The sequence below is a fragment of the Cetorhinus maximus genome, chromosome 21, assembly GCF_964194155.1.
Source record: "Cetorhinus maximus chromosome 21, sCetMax3.hap1.1, whole genome shotgun sequence".
Taxonomy (NCBI): Eukaryota; Metazoa; Chordata; class Chondrichthyes; order Lamniformes; family Cetorhinidae; genus Cetorhinus; species Cetorhinus maximus.
The window spans coordinates 67,805,942-67,832,104 of NC_135899.1; the positions used below are offsets into that span (position 1 = coordinate 67,805,942).

The 26,163-nt window shown below is 40.5% G+C and overlaps 1 protein-coding gene across 5 annotated transcripts; it reads right to left on the reverse strand.

The window, feature by feature from the left end:
• Positions 1 to 949: 949 nt before the first annotated feature.
• Positions 950 to 25,963, reverse strand: c19h1orf216 (chromosome 19 C1orf216 homolog). Of its 5 annotated transcripts, XM_078567073.1 has the most exons (4): positions 25,862 to 25,955; positions 25,397 to 25,518; positions 7,360 to 7,487; positions 950 to 3,779 (listed from the first exon to the last, which is right to left on the reverse strand). In XM_078567073.1, the coding sequence occupies exon 4, from the start codon at positions 3,769 to 3,771 to the stop codon at positions 2,950 to 2,952; it is 822 nt and encodes a 273-aa protein (XP_078423199.1). In that variant the 5' UTR covers positions 3,772 to 3,779; positions 7,360 to 7,487; positions 25,397 to 25,518; positions 25,862 to 25,955; the 3' UTR covers positions 950 to 2,949. The 5 variants fall into 5 exon arrangements, with proteins under 5 accessions (XP_078423199.1, XP_078423198.1, XP_078423201.1 ...); XM_078567072.1 differs by lacking the exon at positions 25,397 to 25,518 and having other exon boundaries at positions 25,862 to 25,963; XM_078567075.1 differs by lacking the exons at positions 25,397 to 25,518; positions 25,862 to 25,955 and adding an exon at positions 25,698 to 25,756.
• Between the last annotated feature and the right edge of the window lie 200 nt (positions 25,964 to 26,163).

Here is a 26,163-nt window from a genome sequence, read left to right on the forward strand (position 1 = left end):
ACAGATAATTCTGGAGACCCAGCTTTTGAAAAAGTCATCATCTATAGTGTCTGTTTTAATGGGCAGTGACTAAGTATTTTAAACCTCTAACCAATAAAATGGCCGTAATTGAGAGCAGCGAGATAACCAACAGCTTTAGCAAATTAATAAATAACAAACAATAGCAAGACTGGCAATTCTAGGTGTACTGCATTATCAACCAGCGGGACTGAGATCAAATACAAGCTTTGATAAATAATTGTTACTTGGCAACCCTTAACAGGCAAGCTTCTCGTCTGGACTGCTTCACAATGACCGAACAAATTAGTTTTAAGATAAGAGAAATAATTGCCAAGGCCAGGCCAGAACTACAGACGTATGCCTTTAATGATGGGTGGGTGGATGATGATGATAGTCCCTTGTTTTAACATCAGTGTTCTGTTCTTTATCCTGTCCGACTCTACTATGGTGTGGTGGGGTGGGGGGGAGGAGGTGGTGGTGGTGAGCGAGCATGGAAACTTGGAAGAATGGGCGATTTAAAAGGAATAGGGCATGTTAAAAACTGACCGTACATATTAACAGCTTCCTCTAACTGTAAACTCACTCTTCTTCCATTTGCCAACCATTCACATGTAAAACTAAATTTTGCAAGCAACAGGTTGCTATCTGAAAAAAGAACAGTTTGATTGCTCTTCAAATTAACTTACAGGTTAGTTTGTAACGGTTTTAAATATATCCCATGTGACAATTAAACAGAGCAGAAATATTGCTTGTGTCATAATTGCTTAAATATTTCCAAAGATGATGGGAGTCCAAGACTCTCATTCAATATTTAAAGTTCATGATGCAAACTTATTAAAATAATTTTGATGACCACGCTATGATTTTACCACATCTCAGCCACATACATCGAGGTATTGCCGAGATCAACAAGTACTTCCCGGTTTCATTAAAAAACAAGAGACCAATGTTAATAAAGAACCGATTTATTTTAAATACTTTGACAAATTGAGAGCAAAACTTCACATTTGTTGGAGCTCAGCATTGAATTTGACTGCATATATACTATATATATTTAATATATACATACACATTTACACACACAAATATATATGAGTACATAAAATGTTCCACTTTGCTTTTTAGTATATTGACAACTGCACATCAGAAATTTAAGATTAATTGCACTCTCTTAGTGATAGTATCAGGAAAACATTTGCAATTACATTTCTGCAAACATTTGTTAACAAAGGCCTGAGATTCAAATAAATCTGCAGTACCGAGAGAATAATAGTTTTTTCTCTCTCAAATGGTGTTCGCTATTTCGTAACAGAACAATCATATCTACATAACTTGTATAAATGTTTCAAACAAGTCAAAAAGAGTGTTTTGTCATGCTCTAAGTTCAGAGAGGGCCAGAGCAGCTTATTTCCTCCTGTGTGCGACTGCTATTCTGTCCAGAATAAGGTTTATACACTTTCGGCAATGCAATATTCAACCAATAGTGTGAGGCAGTTTCTGCACACAGAGCTCTCCTACAAAGATCCATACTGTCAAGTATTGTTCAGTTTAGTTGCCCTGTATAATGAGCCGGCCAATACTACTTCTGATGTGCACATGGTCAATTTCCAAACATCACCTATGCATAATGATCTCACGAGACACCGGAGACAACTGCAATACTTCCATATGTTAATTTCTAATATAGTGTTAACATTTTTGTCAAAAGCTGAAAATCTGTTACACTGAATAGTATTTTGTAAAGGCCAGAGTGCAATAATTTGAACACATGCAATGCAATTTGTTTGCAATGACCTTATAAATCTTAAGGAACTCCAGTAGAAGTTCTGCAAAAGAATAACAAAAATAAAATTTTGTCTTAGTTTAAGCAGAGAATATGAACAAAGAGTATTTCACATATCAGAACATTTCTCTAATTCCATTTAATGACAGCCTTTATTTAAAAAAAAATCACCAAGTCAAGTTTAACTAATGAAAAGTGTCTCTATGCATCAAACACAAAAGATATTGAGCGTACATATGATTACGTAAATGTAAATTGTATCTCTACCCAAGAATCTTGTTATTAAAGCCAACAAAAGCTGGCCAGAGTCAGGATCTTCAGCTGTGCCCCACATGCTGGCATCAGACACCAGTCAACATTCTTGATTCCTTGTATGATCCTTCTGTTTTTCTAGCTGATAGCAAAAATTAATTTCTTACCAGCATTTCTGCAAAGTATTATGTGATTTGTTAATTAAGCAGCTTGAAAAGTTGGTAAAAGTATTCTATGTCACATTTAAAAGGAAACCAATACCTGTAGATTTGGTTTAATGTGTTAAACGGTAAATATAAAAGTAATATATTATAATATAGTAACTGTAATGTTGTAGCATGATATTCTAATATAACTTTGACTGGAGATAATCTTCCCTGATCATACCCCTGATCATACAGGTAAGAAACAATTGTTTTCTTGGTGTGAGAAAATCACTTGTCTCAGTACAGATCAAGGTGATGACCACAACACCAACTGTTTGACTGGGTGTGGTGTGTTACAAAATTAATCCTTTCACCACTGTGTGAAGATAGATTCCTTTGTTTAATGTCTGTTTAATTGCATCTTAGAAAACATACTCTGAAACCGGGGACCAGCAATTCAAAAAGCTGTGGGAAAGCAGAAAAAAAAATATCCATTCTGCCCCGTCAAAAAAATACATTAAAAAGGTGCTTACGCTACCCATTTAAATACCCAGTTTTTTGAAGCTGAATTAATACCTGTGCTTTGAAGCACACTACCATCACAGTTTGACTTACTGTTAAATCAGTTCAGCATTTGGATTACCTATAATGAAAGATATAAATGATAGTTTCTGATATACTCATTGATTTAATTTGCTCCTTTCCAATTTCTTTTTTGTCCTGCTCAAAAAGTTGTGTTTTGACACATCGGCTGTCCGGCATTTATTGCTAGATGACGCCTTGCTTTATGAATTTGAGCAGTTCCTTGCGGTTGTTCAAAATGGTGTCATAACTCTCTTGCAGCCGGCTTTGATGGTCCATTACTTTCTGCTGGAGATTGCGGATCCAACGCAGCAAGGCCAAACGCCGGTACATGATCACCTGGGTTTGGTGCTTTTCCTTTTCTTGTTCTTTGAATCTTTGCTTCTCTTGCAGACTCTGGACTGCCTCAAGTATTGAAGGCAGTAGGGAGTCTGCAGCTGGTGGACTCCCTGGAACATTTTCGATCTCGGTTGCTGCAGCTTGCTGCCACAGGTCAAGATTATCGTTGCTCACAGTTCCGGTTGCCTCCCAGATGCTTCCTTCAACACTGTCTGGGCTTTCTATACTCAGGCAGCTGCTGGAATAGCCATTGTCATCTGAAGGAGAAACGGCAAACTCTTCGCAATCCTTAGCTATGCCAGGCTTGCTGTTGTGGCCCATCTCAGCTCCTTCTGGTGGGACTCTGACATTCTCAACAGGCAGTGGATTTCTACCCGATTCCAAACTTGAGGATCCTTTCACAGGGAAACAACTGCCGATCTCCTTTTCCATTTGCAAGTCTGATTCCCCTTTTAGGCTGAGGCTGTTTCTGAAAGTGGACCCATCTGACCGAAGATGACCAAGGTTTTCGTTCTTGTCATACATATCTTCCATAATGTTAAAATTCTTGTCCTGTTTGACTTCTGTCACACCAATGGCTTGATTTCTGATTTGAGGGTCAAGTGTCCCATTGCAAAACAGAGCATTTGAAGAAACTTCATGGGCCTTCAGTTGCTCAACTGCAAACATTCTGATTGCTTTAAAAAAGGTGAAAAAAATGGTAGTTACAGAAAAAAATAATAGAAACATTATTACATAATAAACTTACTGCAATATATGCTAATATTTGTAACACAGCAAGCCTTTGGATCGTTAATGACTGTTGATTAACAAAAAGGACATAATGAAAGAAAAAGATTTGTATTTATTTTATGACATTGGGACATCCTGAAGCACTTTATAACCAATGAATGAAGTTTAATTACTGTTGCAATGTAGGAAATCATGATGTTAGAGGGCTATATTTTCACTTGTGAGTTAGGTCAGCTTGATAAATGCTGATGGCTATCAGAGCTCATTACTTTTCATGACATATCCAATTCGATCACATACTTGTAAACAAATGAATGCTGCAATCCACAATGGCAGAGGCAAAATAAACTCTTCGGTCTCAAAAGGTATAATTCAGTTTGGCCTATGCTGAAGCAAATGGCCTTTACTTTTAGTTTTGTGTTGTTGAAGAGTATACCAAGGTTCAATGTTGGGACTCTTGCTAGACACATTGTGGCCTGACCAGAGCGCTATTCAGTTTGAGCATTACCTTCTTTGACTCCATTGTTTTGGCGACTTACCTTAACACTCTGGATTCAGATCCAGGAACATTGGTCAAATTCACAATCAATATCAAACTCGGAGGCACAGTTGATCTGAGGAGGTGGCTCAGAACTACAAGATGAGCCAGGCAATGTGCAAGTGGGTGGAACAATGCCAATTGCAATTTCATATGATGAAGTATTACACATCAGAAAAAATAGCAACGTAAACACTCCATGGATAATTTGAAATTGAAAGGGGTCAACTTGTCAGAGAACGATTCAACACACAATATGTCGACCATTATGAATGCAACAATGCAAATAGAGTGATGTATGAATAAAGAATATATGATCAAAACTGTAGAGCTAAGGCCAAAAGAAGTTCATACTGAAACTGTATAATGCCCTGGACAAACCACATCATTTCCAATTATGGTCATTCAAGTTCATTCCCTGGAGGCCTTTCAGAAGAGTCTTGAATGACTGATGTGAAGCATCAGAGGATCAGTTTTTTTTTAAATACTGGAGAAATTTGGGCTTTTCAACCATGAATAATGATGTCTGAGAGGTGATCTTATACTGATATTAAGTGGAAAAGGTAGATACAGAACACTGCTTGAAACCAAACTCTGACAGTGGGGCATAGGTTCAAACGAGTACAATGCAGATTTAAAATTGATGTCAGGTATCTGCTCTTTATACAAATTGGAAGCAACACATGAAACAATCTTCCAGGTAGGTATTTGGATTTATCCAAGAAACACATGGGACTTTGGCTGAATCTTCAGCTCGGCGAGTGGGGCAGGCCCTGCTCGCCGAGGCGTAAAATTATTATTGTTTTTAGAAGTTTCTCCACCGCTGAAGATAAACTGGCTAGCCTGTAGTTGTTGAGCTTATCCTTACACCCTTTTCTGAACAAAAAAATTACTGAATTGTTCTAGATTTAAAAACAGCTCTATTGACCTTTAAGCATATGTGCTCAAAACTCACCCCAGTGCTTGCATCAAAAACCTCCGAATGACTATTCAATTTGATTAAGAATGGTCTTTAATTGCATCCAAATGTTCCCACCTTGCCTATGATGCCATTTTCTTTGTATAGGTTTCAAACTTATTGCTATCAGCATTATCTACAATAAATTCCATTTACAACTCTAAACCTGCCTACTCAATTTGGCTCGATCTCTTTAATTAATTAATGCCATTAATATTACCTGTGCTGGTCACCCAGCTGCAATTTATTATCATCAGAAAATTTATGAGTGTTACAGAAAGTGCCCTTCAACATATTACTAGAAGCATAATCAGGAGGAAGCCACAGCAGACTGTTACAATACTCCAGACACGGTGCTTCAAGTGCCTTCTGCCTATTGCCATGCCAATATTGAAAGAAGCCAGTTCATTTGTAATTTATTCTATGTACATTAACCTCTTAAAATAATTTCTTTAGTGCAGAACTTTATCAAATAACCTTAGCAAATTCATCAACATTCTCTCAATGGCCTCATCCACTAACTTAATTATCTCAATAGAGAAAGGAAAAGTTAGGCTTTAAAACATTGAGTCTTAAAATGAATACTGATTCCATTTTCTAAAATACTGGAGGATCTCCAAATTACTCCCTCAGACTAACTGGGCTATAATTTCTTGATTTTCATGTGTCTCCATTTAGAATGAGTTTGCTAGAAACCACTTGAGCTCCAGTCATATTTTATCTGGGGCAAGAATAGGAATTTTTGTTTTATATATTTCCCAATAGCTGGGGTTTAAAATAGAAGCATTGCTAGGCACAAAATGGAAGGCAAACACGAGGAAGGGAAACATTTTTAGATAAAGCTACTTTTTTTTTTGCAGGGGTAGCACTCTTCAAAAGTTAGTGAATATAGTATTTTATCAAACTGAACTGTAATTTTTATAAAGGGATCATGAAGCAGCATATTATGAAAAAGAAATCAACAGATAACGATCATTACCCCTTTGTGCAAAGACTGTCCACTTTTTCCTTGCTTGGTTATTTCAAATGAAATTACGTTACATAAAAGAATTTCCACAAGATAAATATCCCATTTCTGCCTGCAAGTCTTCTGGGTACAAGCTCCTTGGGCAGGTATGGCCCACATATTCTACATGTAAATTCTTAACTTGAAAGACTGCGACCATGTACCAAGGAAAAGAAGTGGCCAATTTGTGCAAAGGAACTGTTATTCTCTGGGCTGCTGTAAAATGGAAGCTTCATTAACTCCTTTGTGGACTGATCTAGTTTTCTCATGCGAGTAGTTTGCCGCGATCTCTTTTGTATAGGTCACTTATTTGTAAGTAAATCTAGAATTAATTTAGGATGCGACATTGTACTGAGATCCTGCCTATTCTCTCAGATGAACAAAGCAGGCCATAAGGCAATAGTCTAAAGAACGCATGGGATTCTCTCGGTGTGCTGGCCAACATTCAACTTCAACAAGCTCCACAATTTTCCAGGTCATTTATCTTATTTACTGTTTGTGGAACCATGCTGTGTAAAATGTAGGTGCTGCGTTTCCCTACATTATAATTGGCATTAAACTTATTGTACTTCATTGGCTTTGAAGCAGCTTAAGACATTCTGAGGTTGTGGAAAGGCACTACATCGCAAGCTCTTTCTTTTCCTCCGACTGTAGTTTAGCCTTTATGCAAAGTGAATGAATGCATTCCCTTCTTCCAAAGTAGTAGGTGACAAAGTGTGATTTGCATGATTACTGTACAGTGTTTAAGTTTATTGGATGCACTTAACTTCCTTGAATCCAAATCAGACAGGGAATGAAGATGCAGATTTCAGCTCCAAATAAACTCTACCCATGAAACTAAAACCAAGCAAGTTACACAAAAGCATTGGGAAAAAAGAGCACAGCGATTAAGACTTTAAAAAATAAACAGTTCATTCAGTTAGAGAATTTATTATGGAATAGAATTCCCATTATGTCAGATGTCATGAAATATCTTAATAGAAGTGTCATTTAATTCCTTGTATAAGCATTGCCAGCACGCACCTGCATACAATGACGACCAAATTATTGCCTGAAGATATGATCTGTCTTTCAGGTAACTCAAGCCAATGCTTTTAGCTCTGATGGTAGCAAAGAATGAGCTTTCACTGATCCATCCACTGATGTATTTTCTGCCGCCAACAGACAAAGGAAAATACAGTAACAAAATGTTAAATAAGATGTATTGAGTACAACATGACAACCTTGCAACCTGCTGATGTGCCATGTAGCAGTGCTCGTTTTACTTGGGGCCCAGAGAGGCACCATAGTAACAGGATGTGTCCGACTACTTCACTTGGCATGAACACATGCTGCGTTTTGGAAGCGAAATCTACCTTGAGAATAAAAATTAAAACATCATGTGTAAGAAGTTAACAGCAGTTGAAACACATTGACCCCGACCAATACCACATATTTCTAGGACACTGAGTAAATCCCTTTTGTTGTTCGTTGGGCATGTGGTTCACTTGTTAATTATTTTGTCCCTTACCAGACGAGCACTAACTAGCGGACAAGTAAAAAAAATATATAAAATAACATTAATTGAATACAAAGTACTAAGCCATTAAAATTCTCATGCTGATTTTTGACTATTTTGAAGACTCACAGCCAGAACTGGGATATTTAACTTGTGGTACTTCTTTTATGTAAAGGCCTTTCTTTTTAAACCCCAGCACTTAATGCAAATATCAGCTTTTATTAGAAAAATGAAAACTTTTTATATTTACACTCTTGTAAAAATTCTTAGAAATAGTTATTCATAGTGAAGGACCATTACCCAACGTTGCCAGGTAATGGCTCCTTTTCTGTATTGCCAAGCTTTAAGTAGCTCAGAGCATTCAAATATTTTATTTGACTTCATTTTTTATAAATTTGTCTCATTGAATCAACTGTAGTTTAGGTAAAAATGTCTGTCAATTACTTTTTGTGGTAATTGTAATATTTTCGTCTTTTTACAAAAAATGGGTTAAATGCGCATTTTTCATAGACTTGTACAGCCAGTGAATAAGTAGGTTGATGTTTGAAATTTTACAATGGACAATGTCATGCAAAGTTGGATTCACTGCAGGTCTCTGTAGATGTTATCGCGAAAAGGTATGACGTGATTCATTTGACCTAGGGTAAGGGTCCACAAACATGCTCATGAAGCAGCATGTTTGGTAATACAACACAGACAATGTGGCCTCTGTGTTAGCGACCCTGGAAGGAAGTTCCATAGCTCAAGAAAGAGCAACAAGGTAAGGCAACAATATTGTAAAGCAGCACTACAGGATTGATATGGAAATTAAGGAAAGTTGGGGTTGCCAAGGCAGCTGATTTTCTTGCCATACATCACTGCCTGGGATAGTTTATGTTATGAATGGTGCACTCCCTATGACCCCTGTATCCCTGCCAACCTCTATAACCTGCATTATAAGATATGGTCACTGCACCCAGGCTCTGTGCCAGAAAACTCCTTTCAGCTGACTAATACCAGATGATTTGCAGTCGAATATTCAACTTTCCATTTTTTTCCTCTGCCCGAATTAAATCTGGTGAGTTTCTTAATGCCCTTTGAGAAGGGTAAAAAGCTCCTTTTTGGTCCCCACTTGCAAATTTTCGGATGGAAGAACTCCTCAAAGTCGGGGTACAAACTGCTTTCATAAACATCTTATAAACATTAATGCTCAAAGTAAAACACGGCCCCAGGTCTTTTCAGATATGCCTACAGAATTAATTGTGGCACTTTGTGAAATTCAGAGCCAAGCACTACCCCTTCAGGAAAAATAAACAGGATCACAATATTGTGAAACAAGTAGTACAAAGCAAATTTATCTGGCTTGATTAGCCACATTTCCATTTACTATCTTCTGACATCAATACACGGCAAAGCTGTTGTAAAATGAGGAAATACTGTGAGGAAAAAAAGATCAAATAACTAGGCATCATTACCTCAAAACATCATTAAAACTATTTTTAATGTGAACGCTTAAAAAAAACTAAGCAAGGAAGTGACTAGCAGCTCAGTAAAAATGACTGCAGGTAATAACTGCCTGAAAATCTTAAGCATTTTTTTCACATCAGTAATTTATTTGCAATGTGAAGAGCTGAAAAGGCTGGCAATACAATGAGAGAGGGTAACATGTCATGTTATATACCAGCATGTTGCTGCACAGGTTGCTTCATAGTGATGTGCCTCTGCATCCTTCTTGATCTTAAGTAACATGAACAATGTTGAGGATTTCTAGTGTCTTCATGTTCAATCATGGTATTTTTTCTAACCTAAGTGATGGAATCCCTAGATAAATCTTGTCTTAATACTACCTATACCTGTGGTCCTTTCATTCCAATGGGATAGTCACGAATAGGTAACCCAACCTTTATCTACTGAATTGTTGAAATTCAAACATGGAACAGTTCAGCTATTTCAATTACTTCACATTCTATGTCAAGTTCAGGAAAAGTAGAATGGAGTTTCTTATTAGCACATTCATCTCTCCTGACACTTCTAATTTTAATGATCTAAAAGGCAGTGTAAACATGGTGTTCAATTTCACCAAATAGTGAAATCTTTGGCATTTAAAGCCAAAGGTTCAAACTATGACTAGCCGTGCAAATCTCAATAAAGTACACTTTTTATTTGTCACTTGCATTAACTCTTATTAAGAATTGACTTTTATTTAGATCCCACCACTCATTCAACGCATAGTTTTTTGACTTCCTGCTTTGAATGTATTGTCTATCTCTTCTTGAATCACTGTAGAGCCATTCACCATTTGCCAAGATTATTGATTGCATTCCCAATTTCTCCCAACTTATGGGATTTCTCCCATTGCTAAACTTGAACGAACCTGACAATAGGTGCTGTGTGGCTGCATAGTACAGAAACCTGCCTGGGGTAGGATAGGATTGACAGCACAGAAGCACGTCAATTGACCCAATCAGTGGTGTTTATGTTCCACTTGCGCCTCCTTCCATCTTTTTCATCCAAATCTATCATCATAAGCATCTATACCCTTCTCCCTCATATGATTGTCTAGCTTCCCCATGGATGCATCTATACTGTTCACTTCAAGCACTCCCTGTGGCAGAAAATTCCACATCATTATCATTCTTTGGGCAAACAAGCTTCTTCTGAAAATTGGATTTCTTGGTGACTACCTTATATTGATGCCCTTTAGTTATGCCCTTCCCCACAAGAGGAAACATTCTCTTTGTATCCTGCTGACTCTTCTCTTCCTCCCTGTGGGGAAGCATTGATCAACGTGGTTGGAAAGGCTGAAGGCACAAGCGCACACCTCACATCTCTGTAGCACACTGCATTGGAACACCACAATGTTGCACCAGATGCAGCAACTTCACACTGTGCTTTTAAGGGATTTATATATTTAATGACTGTTAATCACAGGAGCACTGGGCAGAATGCTTAGACAAGTCCAGAAGGACATTGCTGAAGATTCAAATGCAAATTTGCAGTGAGCGCACCTGAGCTTTAAAATCTTGCCTACACACAGGATTAATACTGAACTCACTCAGAACTAATAACATTCGGTTAGCCTGGTTCAGCTCTTCGAATTCTTCACAACTCTGCACACATGACTTTTTTCTCAAATCTCACAAAGCTTCAACAGTTTTTATTAGGGCAGCATAATGGCAATGTTTTTAAATACAGGATACAGTCCAGACCCAAACAAAAGACATTTTAAGTGGCAAAGTCATTATGCAGTCAGGTTCACTAAATGGAAAAATAGAAATACCATATAAATATAAATATTTTTTCCACTGAATCCTGATATACATTTTCAGTCCAAGTTACTGGCACACCAGATATAACTTCTAAATGGTTGAAGAATTGTCCCCCCCCCCCCACCGTTGGGGGGGAAGTGCAGGAGCGGGCGCGGGCAGGCGTGCCTCTGATCAGCGTCCACGATTGGGGGCGCGTCGCCATTTTATGTGGGCAGGCCACTTAAGGCCCGCCCATTGTGATGCACTCCTTGAGCACGTGGCTGGGAGGGGTGGGATTCCCTCAGCCGAGAGTGCGCTCTTTCGAGCATGCACGCAAAAGAGTACACTCACCTCCCTGAGGCTAAGTGCTGCCTCAGGGAGATCGGCGCCGAATTTAAAAATGGTCACTGTACAGAAATAAAATTTCCCTGGCATGTCCCCCCATGTGACACTGTCACATGAGTTGGGACATGTCCATCACTTTTAATCAATCTTTTATTAAATTGTTAAAAGCCCTCATGAAACCTCATCCCACCCATTAATTACTGGAATTGGTTTTTAAATGGCCTCAATTGGCCGTTGACAGGTCGGCGGGCGCACAGCCGATTCGGCCGCGCCCCCGCCGACCTGAAAATTTAAATGGGGCGCGGTGACGTCGGGAGTTCTGTCATTTTATGTGTCGGCGAGCTGGCCCCTCCTCCTGGTCACCAACCTCAATATCCTGGCCAAAGTGTGGCAGGCTTAACACAAAGGTGACAAGTTGATTATTGATATCAGGATCGATGACTAAATGTCATAAAAGATATGATGCCATGACATGTCAGTGTAGCAGCTGCTTGTTTGTTCTTAATTTGTCAAACTATGGAAGCATTAGTACAGTCAGTTCTGATCCTAAGACTATGTAAGGTTAAAGCAATTTGTTGTTCTGTTGCCCAGCAAGATAAAGCTTCTTTTCTTTGTTCAAATATCACATGCTTGTTTACTAAAAATGTTTCCAAGCGTAAAATGTTCATGCTCGTCTAGATGATGCATGAGATAGCTGGGGAATGGAAGACACTTCCATTTTAACACCAACTTCGGCATTGTATCAACAGTTGCTGCTATTTAAAATTTCATTATTAAACATTTGTTCCAGTCCATGTGTTTTTAATATTTTATATATGAAATAAGCCAATAAAACTCACCCAGTTTTTAAATTTGATTTATTTTTCTGCTGTCGAAGTTTAAGTAGCCAGCAGGTTGTATTGTACTTAAGAACTGTTGGATGTAAATTATGTCTCACAAACATCATCTCATGGGATAGCTTCGATTTCTCCATCAGAACCACAATTGGCTTGTGGTCGTAATTATCAATATTTAAGACAGTTTTTCAATTAATATTGTTAAGAGATTTCAACATAAGGAAATAAATCAAAACACAGGGTCGGGGGAGACCATTCCTAATGAGAAAATAGGAACAGCTTGAAAATTAAGACTATGTTGGTTATTTATAAAGAAAAATTTCAATGTACCTTAGTTCTGATGAGTTGGTTGCTTTCTTACCTATTAGCTTTAGAATCTGAAGTTTGTTTTAAAAATAGCAGGATGAAGATCAAATTTAGTAGGCTTTGGGATCTTTATGATGACTTTGCAAGTTACATTCCTATGGTCTGCTTTGTGAGTGAATGGTGAGTATACTGCCTGATATTTTGGAGTAACTTTAGAAAGCTCCAGCCAGGCAAAAGCATTTTCCATTTTGTACTCACACCAGTGGCGACAGCTTACTGTTAAAATGAGATAACTGGGAGAGGCTTGTGGCATTACCACTACATCTGACTTTGCCAAGTCTTCATCCCCAGCTCTTCCTCCCGAGATACTAAATCATTGCAGGATTACTGTTTCAGATACATCAGGTAACATTCAATAATCTTGTCTGGGAGCCTATTCTACCTGTAGGAATCATGAGGATGTGTCTGCAGACTTGGGCTGAAAAGTACAATGCAGTTCCAACATGGGCCTTGGGGTATTGAACAGGAGTGGGAACCCTGGACAACATATATGCTCTTCTTGCAATAAAACTGCAACTTTGTTGGGTAAGTCCTCGTGACAATAAAGATAGGAACAGAATTGGTGGTTATGTCTTACTGTGAAAGGTCATACATGAACAATGTCCATATGGGCTAGGTACCAAAAGGCAGCTGACATCCATAAGACTGTTCATCATAAAGGGCAAGGAGGAAGAAAAATTTTTCCCCACCAGTTTTCCATGTCAAGCTACCCTTAGTGTAGCCAATTAAAACCAATGCAAAATAGACCAGGACCAATGCTGCCTGCAGGAAAATCCTAGCACACAATGTTAAAATAATTCAAGATAAAAGAGCTGTGACATCACCAATTTACTTTCTGTAGATGACTGCATTATTCTAAACTTCCCCTCACTCCTTAAGTATGCACTGCAGATGTCAAAATCTGAATAAGTGTTGAAATGTTGGACAGTGACAGTCTCAAGCACTGTGGTCAGCATCTTGATATTGTCATGAATGCTGAGTTTTAAAAGACAGTTATGTTTTAAAATGTTCCATTTAGCTTAAGATGAAGCAGAACATTGTGAAAAGGGGATGGTAAGGTCATGACAAACACTCCAGCTCAGAAACATGCCCATGTAAGTGGGTTGCCATGGGGGGAGAACTCAAACAGAAACCAACTGAATTGCCAAATAATAGTTTTAAAGCATTTTCACAGTGTCTCACAGAAAAAGGACTGCTGTCTTTTGAGAGGCAGGGAAGCAAAGAAGATACTGCTATGGAGAAGCAGAGGACTGTTTTGTGTTAACAACCAAGCAGGATGCTTGTGGGAGTTTGTTTTCTGTTCAGAAGGAAGGGAACAGAATAGATGAGACTCTTGTGGATCTAAAGAACAGGGAGTCACTGAGGTGGGCTTTGCTGGTGAAAAATAGGATCCAGAAAACTCAGACTGATTGGAACGATTTTCAAGGACACTGGTTGTTTTGACCTAGTGTAGCAGGGAGAAGCAAGCCTGCTGGAGAGCTGGGAGTTACTATGGGACTGTTTTTGTAATACTACATATCTGCCTGAAGTGTGGCACACAGTGAAGCGGTTTCATAAGACATATCTTTCTTGGTTGTGTTAGCTGATGCGATAGTACACTTTTAGTTGAATGTATTAGTTGCCAGGTTGTTTGAGCCATGTTGATTTTAGTTTGTTTGTTGCAGTAAGAATCTTAAAATGTGAAATCTTTGTCCTTTGGTCATTTCTGTCAGTCGCTGCATAATTCATCTCTTTTAAAAAGTCAGCGGTCTCTACGGGGATCATATAACATATAGCCAATTCTGTCCCAAATGTCATTTTTCTTTTTGGCTAAATTCATTCCACTCAAGCTCTCCAAATATATTCTTCCTTAGGTAAGATAGCCTAAACTTTACACAGCAATCGAGATGCAGTAAGGAAGGAGGCATTGCAGGATCTGTTCTGGAGAATGAGGTGGAGAATCTAGGGTTGTTCTCCTTAAAGGACAGAAGGCTGAGGGGTAGATTTGACAGAGGCATTCAAAATCATGAGGGGTCTAGACAGAGCAGATGGAGAGAAAGCATTCACATTAGTGGAAGGGTTGAGAATCAGAGGACTCTGTGTCGTCCTCACTGCTGACTTTCCCATATAGCTTTGTATTGTTAGCAAACTTAGATATGATGAACTTGGTCCCCTCACCTAAATCACTGATAAAGATTGCAAACACTGATCCTTGCACCACTCCACCTCATTACACCCTGTCATTCCAATACTGACCCTTTTACTCCTACTCTCAAATTTCTGTGTATTAACCTATCCTCAACCCATACTATTTATATTACTCCCAATCCCATGAGTCCTAATCTTGTGTAACTTTTTGTGTGGCAATTAATTGAATACACTCTGAAACTCCAAATATATCACATCCACTGATCTCCCCTTATACCCTGCCAGTTACACTCTCAAATAAACTCTGCTAGTTTTGTGAAACATGATTTCCCTTTCACTAAACCATGTGGATGCTGCCTACTCATAGTAATTTTCCAAGGACCAGTTAACATGTCCTTAATAATAGGTTCTAGCATTTTCCCCACTACTGATGTCAGGCTAATTGGCCCATCGTTCCCTGCTTTCTTTAACAGCCAGGTTACATTTGCTGCCTTCCAATTCACTGGACTATTCTAGAATCTAAAAAATTCTGGAATATCAAAAACCAATGCGTTCACTATCCCTACAGCCAGCTCTTTTAAAATCCTCAACTATAAGCCATTAGGTCCTGGGGATTTTTTTAGCTTTTACTCTCATTAATTTTTCCTAGTTCTTTTCCTTTATAAATGAATGTTCCCCACTCTTATTAGACTCTGGTTACTGACGATTTCCAGTATGTTCTTTATGTCCTCTAATGTGAAGCCAGGCAAAATATCTTAACGTCTGTGACATTTCCATATTCCCCATTATAATTTTTCCTGCCTCAGTTCCAAGGAACCCATGTTTACTTTCACAAGTCCCTTCCTCTTGTAAAAGCTCTTACAATCTGTTGCTATATTTCTGGCTAGTTCACTCTCATTCTATTTTTTTCTATACATACACATCAAGTTCTTGGCTGTTGTTTGCTGATTTTTAAAATCCTCCCAGCTCTCTGGCTTCCTGGCAACATTGTAAGTTTTTTTTAGTCTAATACAATTCTTAACTTTTCTTGCATGGCAGTACCAGTGAGCTTTCTAGTCCTCAAGGGAGTGCATTTTTGTTGTGAATTCCGAATTATTTCTTTAAATGTTTGCCAATGCTTATCTACCATCATATCTTGGAATCTAATTTTCCAATCTACATCAACAAATGCACCCTCGTCCCTCTGTAATTAACTTTGTTTAAATTTAAGGCCCTTGTTTGAGACTCAACCACGTCACTCTCAAACTTGACATGAAATTCTATCATGATTAGTCTTCTCCAGGGCGAGAATTTTTCGCTGAGTGGGTGGGCGTGCGCTCAACCCACTTGAACGTAAAATGAAGCGCAATGATGTTGGGCGAGCGTCCTGACGTCATCACGTACTCGCATGCGGGAGTTGGCAGCGCGCCCGCCGACAATTAACAGGCCTATTAAGGCCATTAAAGTAATAATTAAATGCAATTTTTCACTGCCCGTTACAGTTGGCGGGCAGGCGAATCGGCCAGGCGGCCTTTGCATTTTTATGAAACCTCATTCACGGGTGGGATGAGGTTCCCAACAGGAATTAAAAATAGAACAAAAATGTTTAAATCTCATTTATAACATGCTCTTGCTCATGTGACAGAGTCACACGAGGGGGCATGTTTTTAACATTTTAAAATTCTTTATTTATGTTCTTAAAAATCTTCGGCTCCCTGAGGCAGCTCTGTGCCTTCAGGGAGCTTCCATTGCGCGCGCGCCCATGTGCATGCGCAAACACCCGCACTCGTCCTCCTCTCGTCCCCACCCCGGCAGCGCTCAGCGTTGCAATGCATAATTCACACTGGCTGGCCATTAATTTGCCAGCCAGCGTGAAATCGCGGTCAGGGCCCGATTGCGGGCGGCGGTCGGTTTCGTGACCGCTCCCAGGCCCGCCCACCGGGCCCGACAAGGTAAAAATCCTGCCCCAGATTGCTTTAAGATTACTAATGAATCCCATCTCATTGCACAATACTAGATCTAAAGTAAATTGCTCCCTAGTCAGTTTCTTGATATATTGTTCCAGAAACTTGTCTCAAGTGCATTCTAAGGATTCATTCCCCAAGCTACATTTGCCACATTGGTTTGCTAGGTCTACATGAAGATTGAAGTACCTCACAATGATTGCATTACCCTGTCACATGCTCCACTAATTTGCAACTATGCTTACAACACCCACCAGTGTTATCTGCTGCTTGTTATTTTGTCACCCCACCCATATCTCGGAAAATAAGGGTGTAGAATCAACAAGATTGTTTCTTTCCACCATCTTTATCTCATTCTTTATTATCAGCTCTACCCCTAACTTTTTCCCCTAACTTTTCTTCAAATCAAGTGCCCTGGAATATTTAGTTTGCAACCTTAGCTACTAGGTCAAACCCAGTTATATTTGTGCCATTGATTCCTTCGTCAAATAATGAATACTTTATGCATTCAGATATAATGCCTTTAATTTTACTTTTTTTAAAAAAAACTATTTTTCCCTGATGTAGCTTTAGTTGCTAACACCCTATTACTGTCATTAGACTCTCTGCCCATTCCTGACCCAATCTTCTTGATTTTACTCAAATTACTATTCTGTTCTACAGCCTTACCTTCTCTTTTATTTACCTTTTTCTGAACCCTCCATGTCTCCGTATTAGTTTAAAACCCTATCTACCACACAGGTTATGTGCTTCACCAGAATATGTGGTCCAGCCTGTTTTAAGTGGAGGCTATCCCAAAAGAACAGCACTCACCATCCCCTTCTGCTTGAGTAACTGTTCCTCCCTCCTTGATTAATTGAGCTGATCAGAGAAATCGAGCATGGGGATATGTAAATAATAAGCCATATCTAAAAAACCTAGTTGAATTTTTGGAGCAAGTAACTAATGTGTTGTAGATAAGGGAGTGTGTTTACGGCTGTTATTTATATGGGCTTCCATAAAACATTCAACAAGAGACTGTTAACAACAATGAGTGCACATTGGAATTGGAGGCAACTATTAGCTTAGATAGGGGATTGATTAAGAGGCAGTGGACAGTAGGGGTAATGACTATGCACTCAAATTGACAGGATGTGACTGAAGGGGCAGGATTTTATGTCCCGGGGGCAGGCGCGTGCCCAACCCGATCGGGCGCAATATCGCACACTATTTTTCGTCGGCGGGCGTACGTGCGAGTCAGCCCTTTATTAAGGCCCTTAATCAATTAATTTAATCCTATTTTTCGCTGCTCGTCCAACATTATGGTTGGCGGGCGGGCAAATTGACCAGGTGGCCTTTTGAGTTTTTAGCAAACCTCATCCGCGGGCAGGATGAGGTTTCCACAACTAAATGAAAAATAAATATAAATTACTGGGCAGAATTTTTATTCTGTTGATGTTATTGTGGGTGAGTTGGGGCATTTTTTTTCAGATTTTAAAAACCTTTATTTTTGATTTTAAAATTCTTCAGCTCCCTGAGGCAGCTCCTTGCTTTCAGGGAGCTTTCAGTGTGCACTCCCCTGTGCACGTGCAGACTTCTGTGCTCCCACACATCCCACCCGCACCCCGGTAGCGTGGAGGTTCTCAGTGCACCTTCCATGCTGGCTGGCTGTTAATTGGCCAGACAGCGTGAAATTGCGGTCGGGGGCCGATTGCAGCCGGTGGACTTGTTCCTCGGCTGCTTCCGGGCCCACCCGCCGTGCCTGCCCGACGACCTGAAAATCATGGTGTCCCCCAAGAATCTGTGCTGGGGCCACAATTCTTCACGATTTTTATAAAGGAGTTGTATATTGTTGGGCTGGAGTTGTTTCAATAACTCCCGAAGACTGTCGGCTGCAAACACACAACCTTATTACAACATGTTGACAGTTATGAGAACAGTCCCTTACACTAGCTTCTTTCATGCTGCTTTCTCCCAGTTACTCAGATCACAAGTATATGTCACATGCTTCTATGACATCAGACTATTATGGTTAACCCTATATGGAACGTAGTCTAACATACTCCATTATACTACATCTCCTCCCCAAGTCTCTGTTCAGACTTCAACGTACTCTGAAGTTCCTGGTAACTCAAAGTTTCAGTCTCCTAATCATTCTGAACATTTCAGTGTTTTGGATACTTGTGGGAAATGTAGCCTCTTTTTAGCTCTTAGGTAAATGTCATTTTTCTTTCTCTATCCATGTTCTCTCTTCTCTCTCCTTCCTCCTTTTTTTTTTGAGATTCTCACCTTCCCTTATTCCAATAAGCATTGTGACGCCTTCACTAGTAACCATACCTCGCTCTCCTCTCGTTTGTAGGGAATAAAATGTTCTCATTCTGCTGTTGGTCTTCTGTGCATAATTAAAACTAGTAGATGGTTCGGGATCACCTGCTTCAGTGTCTTCTTTCATTTCTGATGGCTGCAACCTCTCTAGTGCCTGATTTTTACTCTGTTGCTCAACTGCAATAAGAGCTCATCGGTTTCGTCTTACTGCGCCCTGTTCCATCTGGACAATGTAAGATTTCAGGTGTGGCAATTTCTCCACTATTTCTCCAAATCTCAACTGATCTCTGATTCAAACTTGTTCTCCCTGTCAAAGATCTGATAATGTTCTTGCTCTGTGACAGCAGTCATAGTGTTTCATCTGTTTCCTTAGTAATTTTCCTCTCTAAGTCTGTTCCTCTGACCTGTGGCATCAATGTATGTGGAAGGGTAGGAATCTGTGTCCGCAACCTTCTTCCCTTGAGTAACTCGCATGGAGCCAATCACTCTGCAAGAGTGAGGATCTATAATTTAAGAGTGCTAGTTGAAAATCCTCGTATTTTTTCGGTAATGCCTTTACAGTTCTTACACCTCTCAGCTTCTCCAGTCGCCTGAGGAAACCTTGGTGAGCTTGTGTGAACAAACCTAAATAATTCTCTCACCTCTTGAAATGCTACGTTCATGAATTGTGGACCGTTATCTGATATCACAATATCAGGGATCCCATGGACTGCAAAAATTTCCTTCAATGTCGTTATCACTGCTTCTGACGTGTGACCATGTAACTGTTTCATTTCAATCCACCTCGAGTAGTAATCTATTATGAACATTTTCCCTTGATGCTTAAAATAATCCTATTTTAGGCATTTGTAGGTAAAGATGATGACAGTAATGGTTCTTTTGGCTCATGTCTGTTACTTGTGCATGTGATATATCTGGATATTATTTCTGCCAATGATTTTGAGACCTGGCTACCAAACTGAATACCATGCTCTGGCTCTGCACTTGGTAATACCTAAATGATCTTGATGTAGGCGGTGTAAAATTTCATGTCTCAATGTGCTTGGGATTAATGTCCTATCATCGTATACCAATAAATCATTGATCGCTGTCAGATGAGCTCTCTACTCAAATTATGATCTCAAGGGGACTATATAGTCTATATGTTGGTCATCCTCTAATGCAAAATTCTCTGATCTGATATTATCTGATCTGAAATTCCTCATCTGACATTTGAACCTCTGATTTCACTCAACCTTTGTGCAGTTGTTGGTAATATATGGACTATCATTAGAGCAAACCCCTCGACTTCTTCCAAAATTCAATATTGTAATTTCTGGACTCTCCGTTTCAATGTGAGATCTGTTATTTCCCTTGAACATATAATGTAGGAGTTTCAAACCTCACCAATCTTAATTTAGAACTTTGAACTCTTGATGGCGTCACAGCAAACTCTTCCAAATTCAATAGTGTGACTGAAGGTTTATGGTCTGTTTCTATCATAATGTGAAGACCTAAGATAGAGTCAGCAAATTTCTTGTATCCCCACGTGGCTGCTTATGCTTCCTTTTAGATTACTGCATATCTCTTCCCTGTATCTGTTAATAAATGTGACGCGTAATAGACTGATCTGCATTTTCCATCTCTTCGTACCTGAAAAAGTACTGCATCCAATCCTGTAATGGATGCATCTCCTGCTATTATTGGAGGTAATTCCAGCTCATAATGTGTTAATATCTCTGATGGCATCAACCTGATTTTTTCCAAATAATTTCTGACGTGTTTCTTTCCAACACCATTCATTGCCTTGGCGTAACAACTGATGTAGTGGTACGTTGAGCGCTGAAGTTTTTATTAAGAAATCTTGCCACTTGATTCACCATTCCCATGAACTTTCGTCACTCTGATGTTCCTTGGAGCTGGAAATTCCTTTATGATTCTGGTCTTCAGTGGATCAATCTTTATTCCTGATGCACTCACTATGTGAGCAAGAAACCTGATCGTTGGCTGTGAAAACTCGCACATACTGTTGAGGTGTCAATCCTACTTCTTGTAGTCTTCTCGGCACTGTTCTCACTCTCATGTCATGGTCAGCTTGAGTGGACCCATGATTCAACACATCATCCATGTAGCAAACAACTCTGTGTAAGCTCTCTAAAAGATTTGACATTGTCCTTTGAAAGATCTCTGGTGCTGATGTTATTCCAAAGGGTAACCAGTTAAAACAGAATCTTCCAAGTGGTGTTATGAAAGTTGTGAGAAGCTTGAACTCCTCTTCTGGTGGAATTTGCCAGAATCTGCTGTTAGCATCTAATCTGGAGAATTTTGAGCTCTTTCTTAAGTTTGCTGAACTCTGATCTACTGATATCATTGGATGGACTTCTCTTTTCATAGCTTTATTGAGTCGTGTGAGATTAACACATATTCTTATGGAATCTTTTGGTTTTGGAACTGGTATCATCCCTAAGCATCAACTCATTGGTTCTTTTACAGATGAAATGACTCCTTGTCTTATCATTGAGTCGATCTCTTTCTTTACCTTTGGAAGTAAAGTGTGTGGAGCCTTTCTGGGTTTATATGAACGTACTGGTTTTGCTGCTGGGCTTAGTGTTATATGATATGCTGTTTTTAATCCCTCCCAGTCCTGTAAATAAATTTGGAAATTCTGCTCTGAAGCCTCCTGATTGATCTTCACCATTCTTTATTCTTCTATTAGACCCAATTCCATGCATGCCTTTCTACGTTAAAAAGTGAACAACTCTCATCTTGAATTATGTACATCACTTCAGTAATTACTTTTTCTCTGTGCTTTAAAGTGGCTGTTAATTCTTCCAGAACCTTCAGCTCTGGTCCGTGTAGCTTTTTGTAGGGTGGGTGAAGAGCTCTCTTTTTTTAAACATGGTTCAATATCTGAATGAACTGAAACTGCTGCTCCAGTATCTAATATAAAGCGTGTCCTGTAGCCTTCTGCCAGGACTTTTGCACTCCAATACTTTCCACTCCTTTAATCTCTCCGAAGGGTATCCATACGTCTTGTGACTCTTCAACTTCATGGACTCTGTTTCCTTTTGAAGCCTGTTTTGAGCGTTCTGCCCGTTTATTCTACTGCAACAAACTGCCTGAAAATGCCCCATCTTTTTCCACCAAAAGCATTGCTCATCTTTGATGGAAGAATTCCCATGCCCGTGCCTTCCTCTTCTGCATCAGCAACAGCTAGTCTGGGCTGTCGCCATTCATTGCTTCTCATGTGTCTCCTTCTCTCTATTTTCCCTTTTATTTATGTCTGACTCATTCAACTGTATCTGTTACTTTGGGATTCGGGCTGTCTCTCTCCTGACTACCAGTTGGTTCTGCCTCCTGATCTCAGCTTGCTCACTTAATTGAATCAACTTCGCCAGCATCAAGTCTCTTCAGGGCTGCAAATTATCTGTTAATGAATCATCCATTACTCCAACAACTATTCTGTCATGAATTAGCTCCTCTTTTAGATTACTGTACTTAGTCTTCCGCTAATTAGTACAAATTATTAATAAATGCAGCGATGCTTTCCCCATGTCTCTGGTGCATTTATTGAACTTTGCGCATTCCACGATGGTGTTCTTGTGGAGACTGAAATTTGTCTCCAATGCATCAATGACATTGGCAAATGGGGCTTTACCCTCATTGATCCCCAGGGTAACTAAAATGCCATCTGCACGGTCACCCACTGCGTACAAAAGTGTTTTGACCCGCTCAAAGTCTGGCTCGAGGCATGACCTAAAGCGGTGCAAATTGAGCAAAATTCCACTCGAAGTGCTCCAGCAGAAGTGAAGATTTTTCTACCACCATCTTTTTAACCACTTGCCACCATATATTATTGTGCTGTTGGCTTGTAGTAGATTCAATAACTCCAAAAGACTGCTGACTGCAAACTTTATTGTAACATATTTACAGTTATGAGAACACTCCCTTACTCTAGCTTCTTTCCATGCTGCATCCTCCTAGACTCTCAGATCCTGAGTATATGTCACATCCTTCTATATCACAGGCTATTACAGTTAACCCTTTATGGGACTTAGTCTAACAAGCTCCATTATACTACAATTTGAATGAAGGAATATCTAAGTTTGCTGATGACACTAAGTTAGGGAGCTCAGTGAAATAATGTGGATAAACGCAGAAAATTGCCAAGCGACATTGACAGATTAAGCGAGTGGAGAAAACTGCGGCAGGTATGTTTATTGTGGGGAAGTGTGAGGTCATTCACTTTGGACCCAAGAAAGATGGGTCTAGTTATTTTTTAATAAAAACAGAAAGTGCTAGAAAAACTCAGCAGGTCAGATAACTATTGTGGAAAGAGAAACAGAGTTAACGTTTCAAGTCCAACATGAGTCTTCTTCAGAGTCCTAGCTACTTTGCAAATGGCAAGAAGCTAGAGCTATGGATGAGAAGAGAGATTTAGGGGTTCAAGTATCGAAAATCACGAAAAGCTAGTAGAGTGTATAAAATCTGTAAGGCTCATGGAGTGTTGGTCTTGATTTTAAAGAGGACTGGAATATAAGGTGATCTAAGTTGTTATAACTGTACAGAGCTCTGGGTAGACCCCTACCTGGAGTACTGCATTCAATTCCGGGCCTCGTACATCAGAAGAATATATTGGCCTTGGAGGGGATGAGGCACAGGTTATCCAGAATGAAACTTGAGCTTAAAGAGTTAAACTTTGATAACATGTTGCTTGGACTGATGGAAGGTTACAGACCTGAAATGTGAAATCATCTGTTTCCTCCCCCCACAGGTGCTGCCAGACCTGCTGAATATTTCCAACATTTTTGGTTTTTATCGCATTGGCTACATTTGTATTCCCTTAAATATAGAAGGTTGAAGGACGATCTAATTTAGTCTTCAAGATGATTAAGGCTCGATAGGGTAGCTAGAGAAAAAACATTTTCCAGAAAATTGTTTTCTAGAAAACCTAGTGTCCAGGATAAAGGTACACAATACTACAATTCGAGCTAGGCCATTCAGGAATAATGTCAGAGAATACTTCTTCACATGCAGGAGCTGCGAAAATTTGGGACTATCTCTCCCAAAAAGTACTTGAGGCTAGGCCAATTGAAATTTTCAAAACCAACATTGATAGATTTTTGTAAGGCAAGTGTATTAAGGGAAATGAAGTCAAGGCAGGTAGAGGGATTCAAGATACAGATCAACCATGATCTAATTGAATGGTGGAGGAGGCTCGAAGTGATTGAATGACCTATTGCTGTTCCAATGTTCCCTCATCATTCCATTACCTGTTATTATTTCCTGTAACATCACTAGGGTGACCAGTGTCACAGGCTACCAAAACCAGACACCGGAGTGATGGGGGGGCAGGGGGCGTGGGGGAGCGGGGGTGGTTGTGTGGGGAATAACACCACCACGTTTGGATATTTGAGAGACAAGATGAATGGGGAAGTGGAGGGTAGAAAGATATGAAAACAATGCTGTTTTTTGGGTCCCCATCACATCAAGGCTATTGCGGACAGTGAATAGAATAAGCACAGGCCCTTGCCAGGGCTTTACTAAGCTAACTGGACTAAGGGTCAAAATACAAACTGTGAAGACATCTGGTACCGGACAGGCCGACTTAAACGAAAGTCAGACATCTGGTCTTTATAAACTTTCACCCTCCATCCACCCCTACACCCACTGACTATTCCCCTTTGTACTCCCATTCTCTCACTTCTTTTGAACTTACAGCCTCATTCCTTTGTCTTTACATCCCCATCCACCCTCCACTATCACATTTACACTCCTCTATCCCTGTCACTGTAACACTCCCTCCTTCCTTCTTTGTAACAAATCCTAACCCTCCATTGTTACCATCCCCATCCTCCCACTGTGAACCTCCCCCATCCCCCAACTGTGACCCTCCCTCCATCCCCACCCCACACTGTGACCCTCCCTCCATCCCCACCCCACACTGTGACCCTCCCTCCATCCCCATCCCCCACTGAGACCCTCCCTCCATCCCCATCCCCCCACTGTGACCCTCCCTCCATCCCCACCCCCCACTGACCCTCCCTCCATCCCCACCCCCCACTGTGACCCTCCCTCCATCCCCCATCCCCCACTGTGACCCTCCCTGCATCCCCATCCCCCCCACTGACCCTCCCTCCATCCCCCCCACTGTGACCCTCCCTCCATTCCCCCCCCCCACTGTGACCCTCCCTCCATCCCCCCCCCCACTGTGACCCTCCCTCCATCCCCACCCCCCACTGACCCTCCCTCCATCCCCACCCTCCACTGTGACCCTCCCTCCATCCCCATCCCCCCCACTACTGCGACCCTCCCTCCCTTTATGCCCCCCAACTCCAACCCTCCCTCCATCTCGCCCCTCCATTGCGATACCCCCTCTCCACCACCACCCCCCCCCCCTCTCCACCATGACGCCCCCTCCACTGTGACACTTACCTACTCCTCTAACACTCCACACTCCTGCCAGCTACAATCCTCTTCCCGCTCCTCCTGCCCGCAAACGCTCAGCTCCGCCATAAGCTGCCAAGTGGCTGTGATAGATGTGAAATAACAGGGCTCTGTAATGAAACACACACAGGGCTCAGCGCCGTCTCAGTCTTCAAGAAGGAAGAGAGGCTCTTTCATCTTTCTAACGCTGAAGACTTGAAAAAAAAAAACAATACGAGGAAGAATTTAAACAAAATCCACAATTCCGGTCCTCCATCTCCGCTATCAAATCCTCACATGTTGTAAATACCTTCCATCTGTGATTTCCAAATCAGCGACCTGGGATTTCGCCGCAATAATAAATGGTTTCCCTCTGAAGATTAAACCCTCCCCATCCACAGATACCAAAAGCCCGGCCAGCTCCGCACTGAGCCCACATTGCTGTCCCCCAGCATAATGACATGTTTGACCTACCGTGCGGGAAGGTGTGTCGCTGTTTATCGCTTTCTGCTCAGGTCGGTTCGCAGCTCTGATCAGTTGCAAATAGCGGAAATACATCACGTGCCCCAACCTCCCCAGTGGCAGAGCCAACATACACCAGCCCGCTCCACAGCGCCAGCTCCGTCACCGAGAGCTGAGAACATCCACTTAGCACCAGGACCATTCATCCAGGCGTCAGCCACTCTGCCCTGTACAGGAGCCTTTAGACAGAGCTGACCATAGGACAAGGGGCTTTATACCTGATGCCAACTCTCCAAGATTGTCCTGGGATTAAA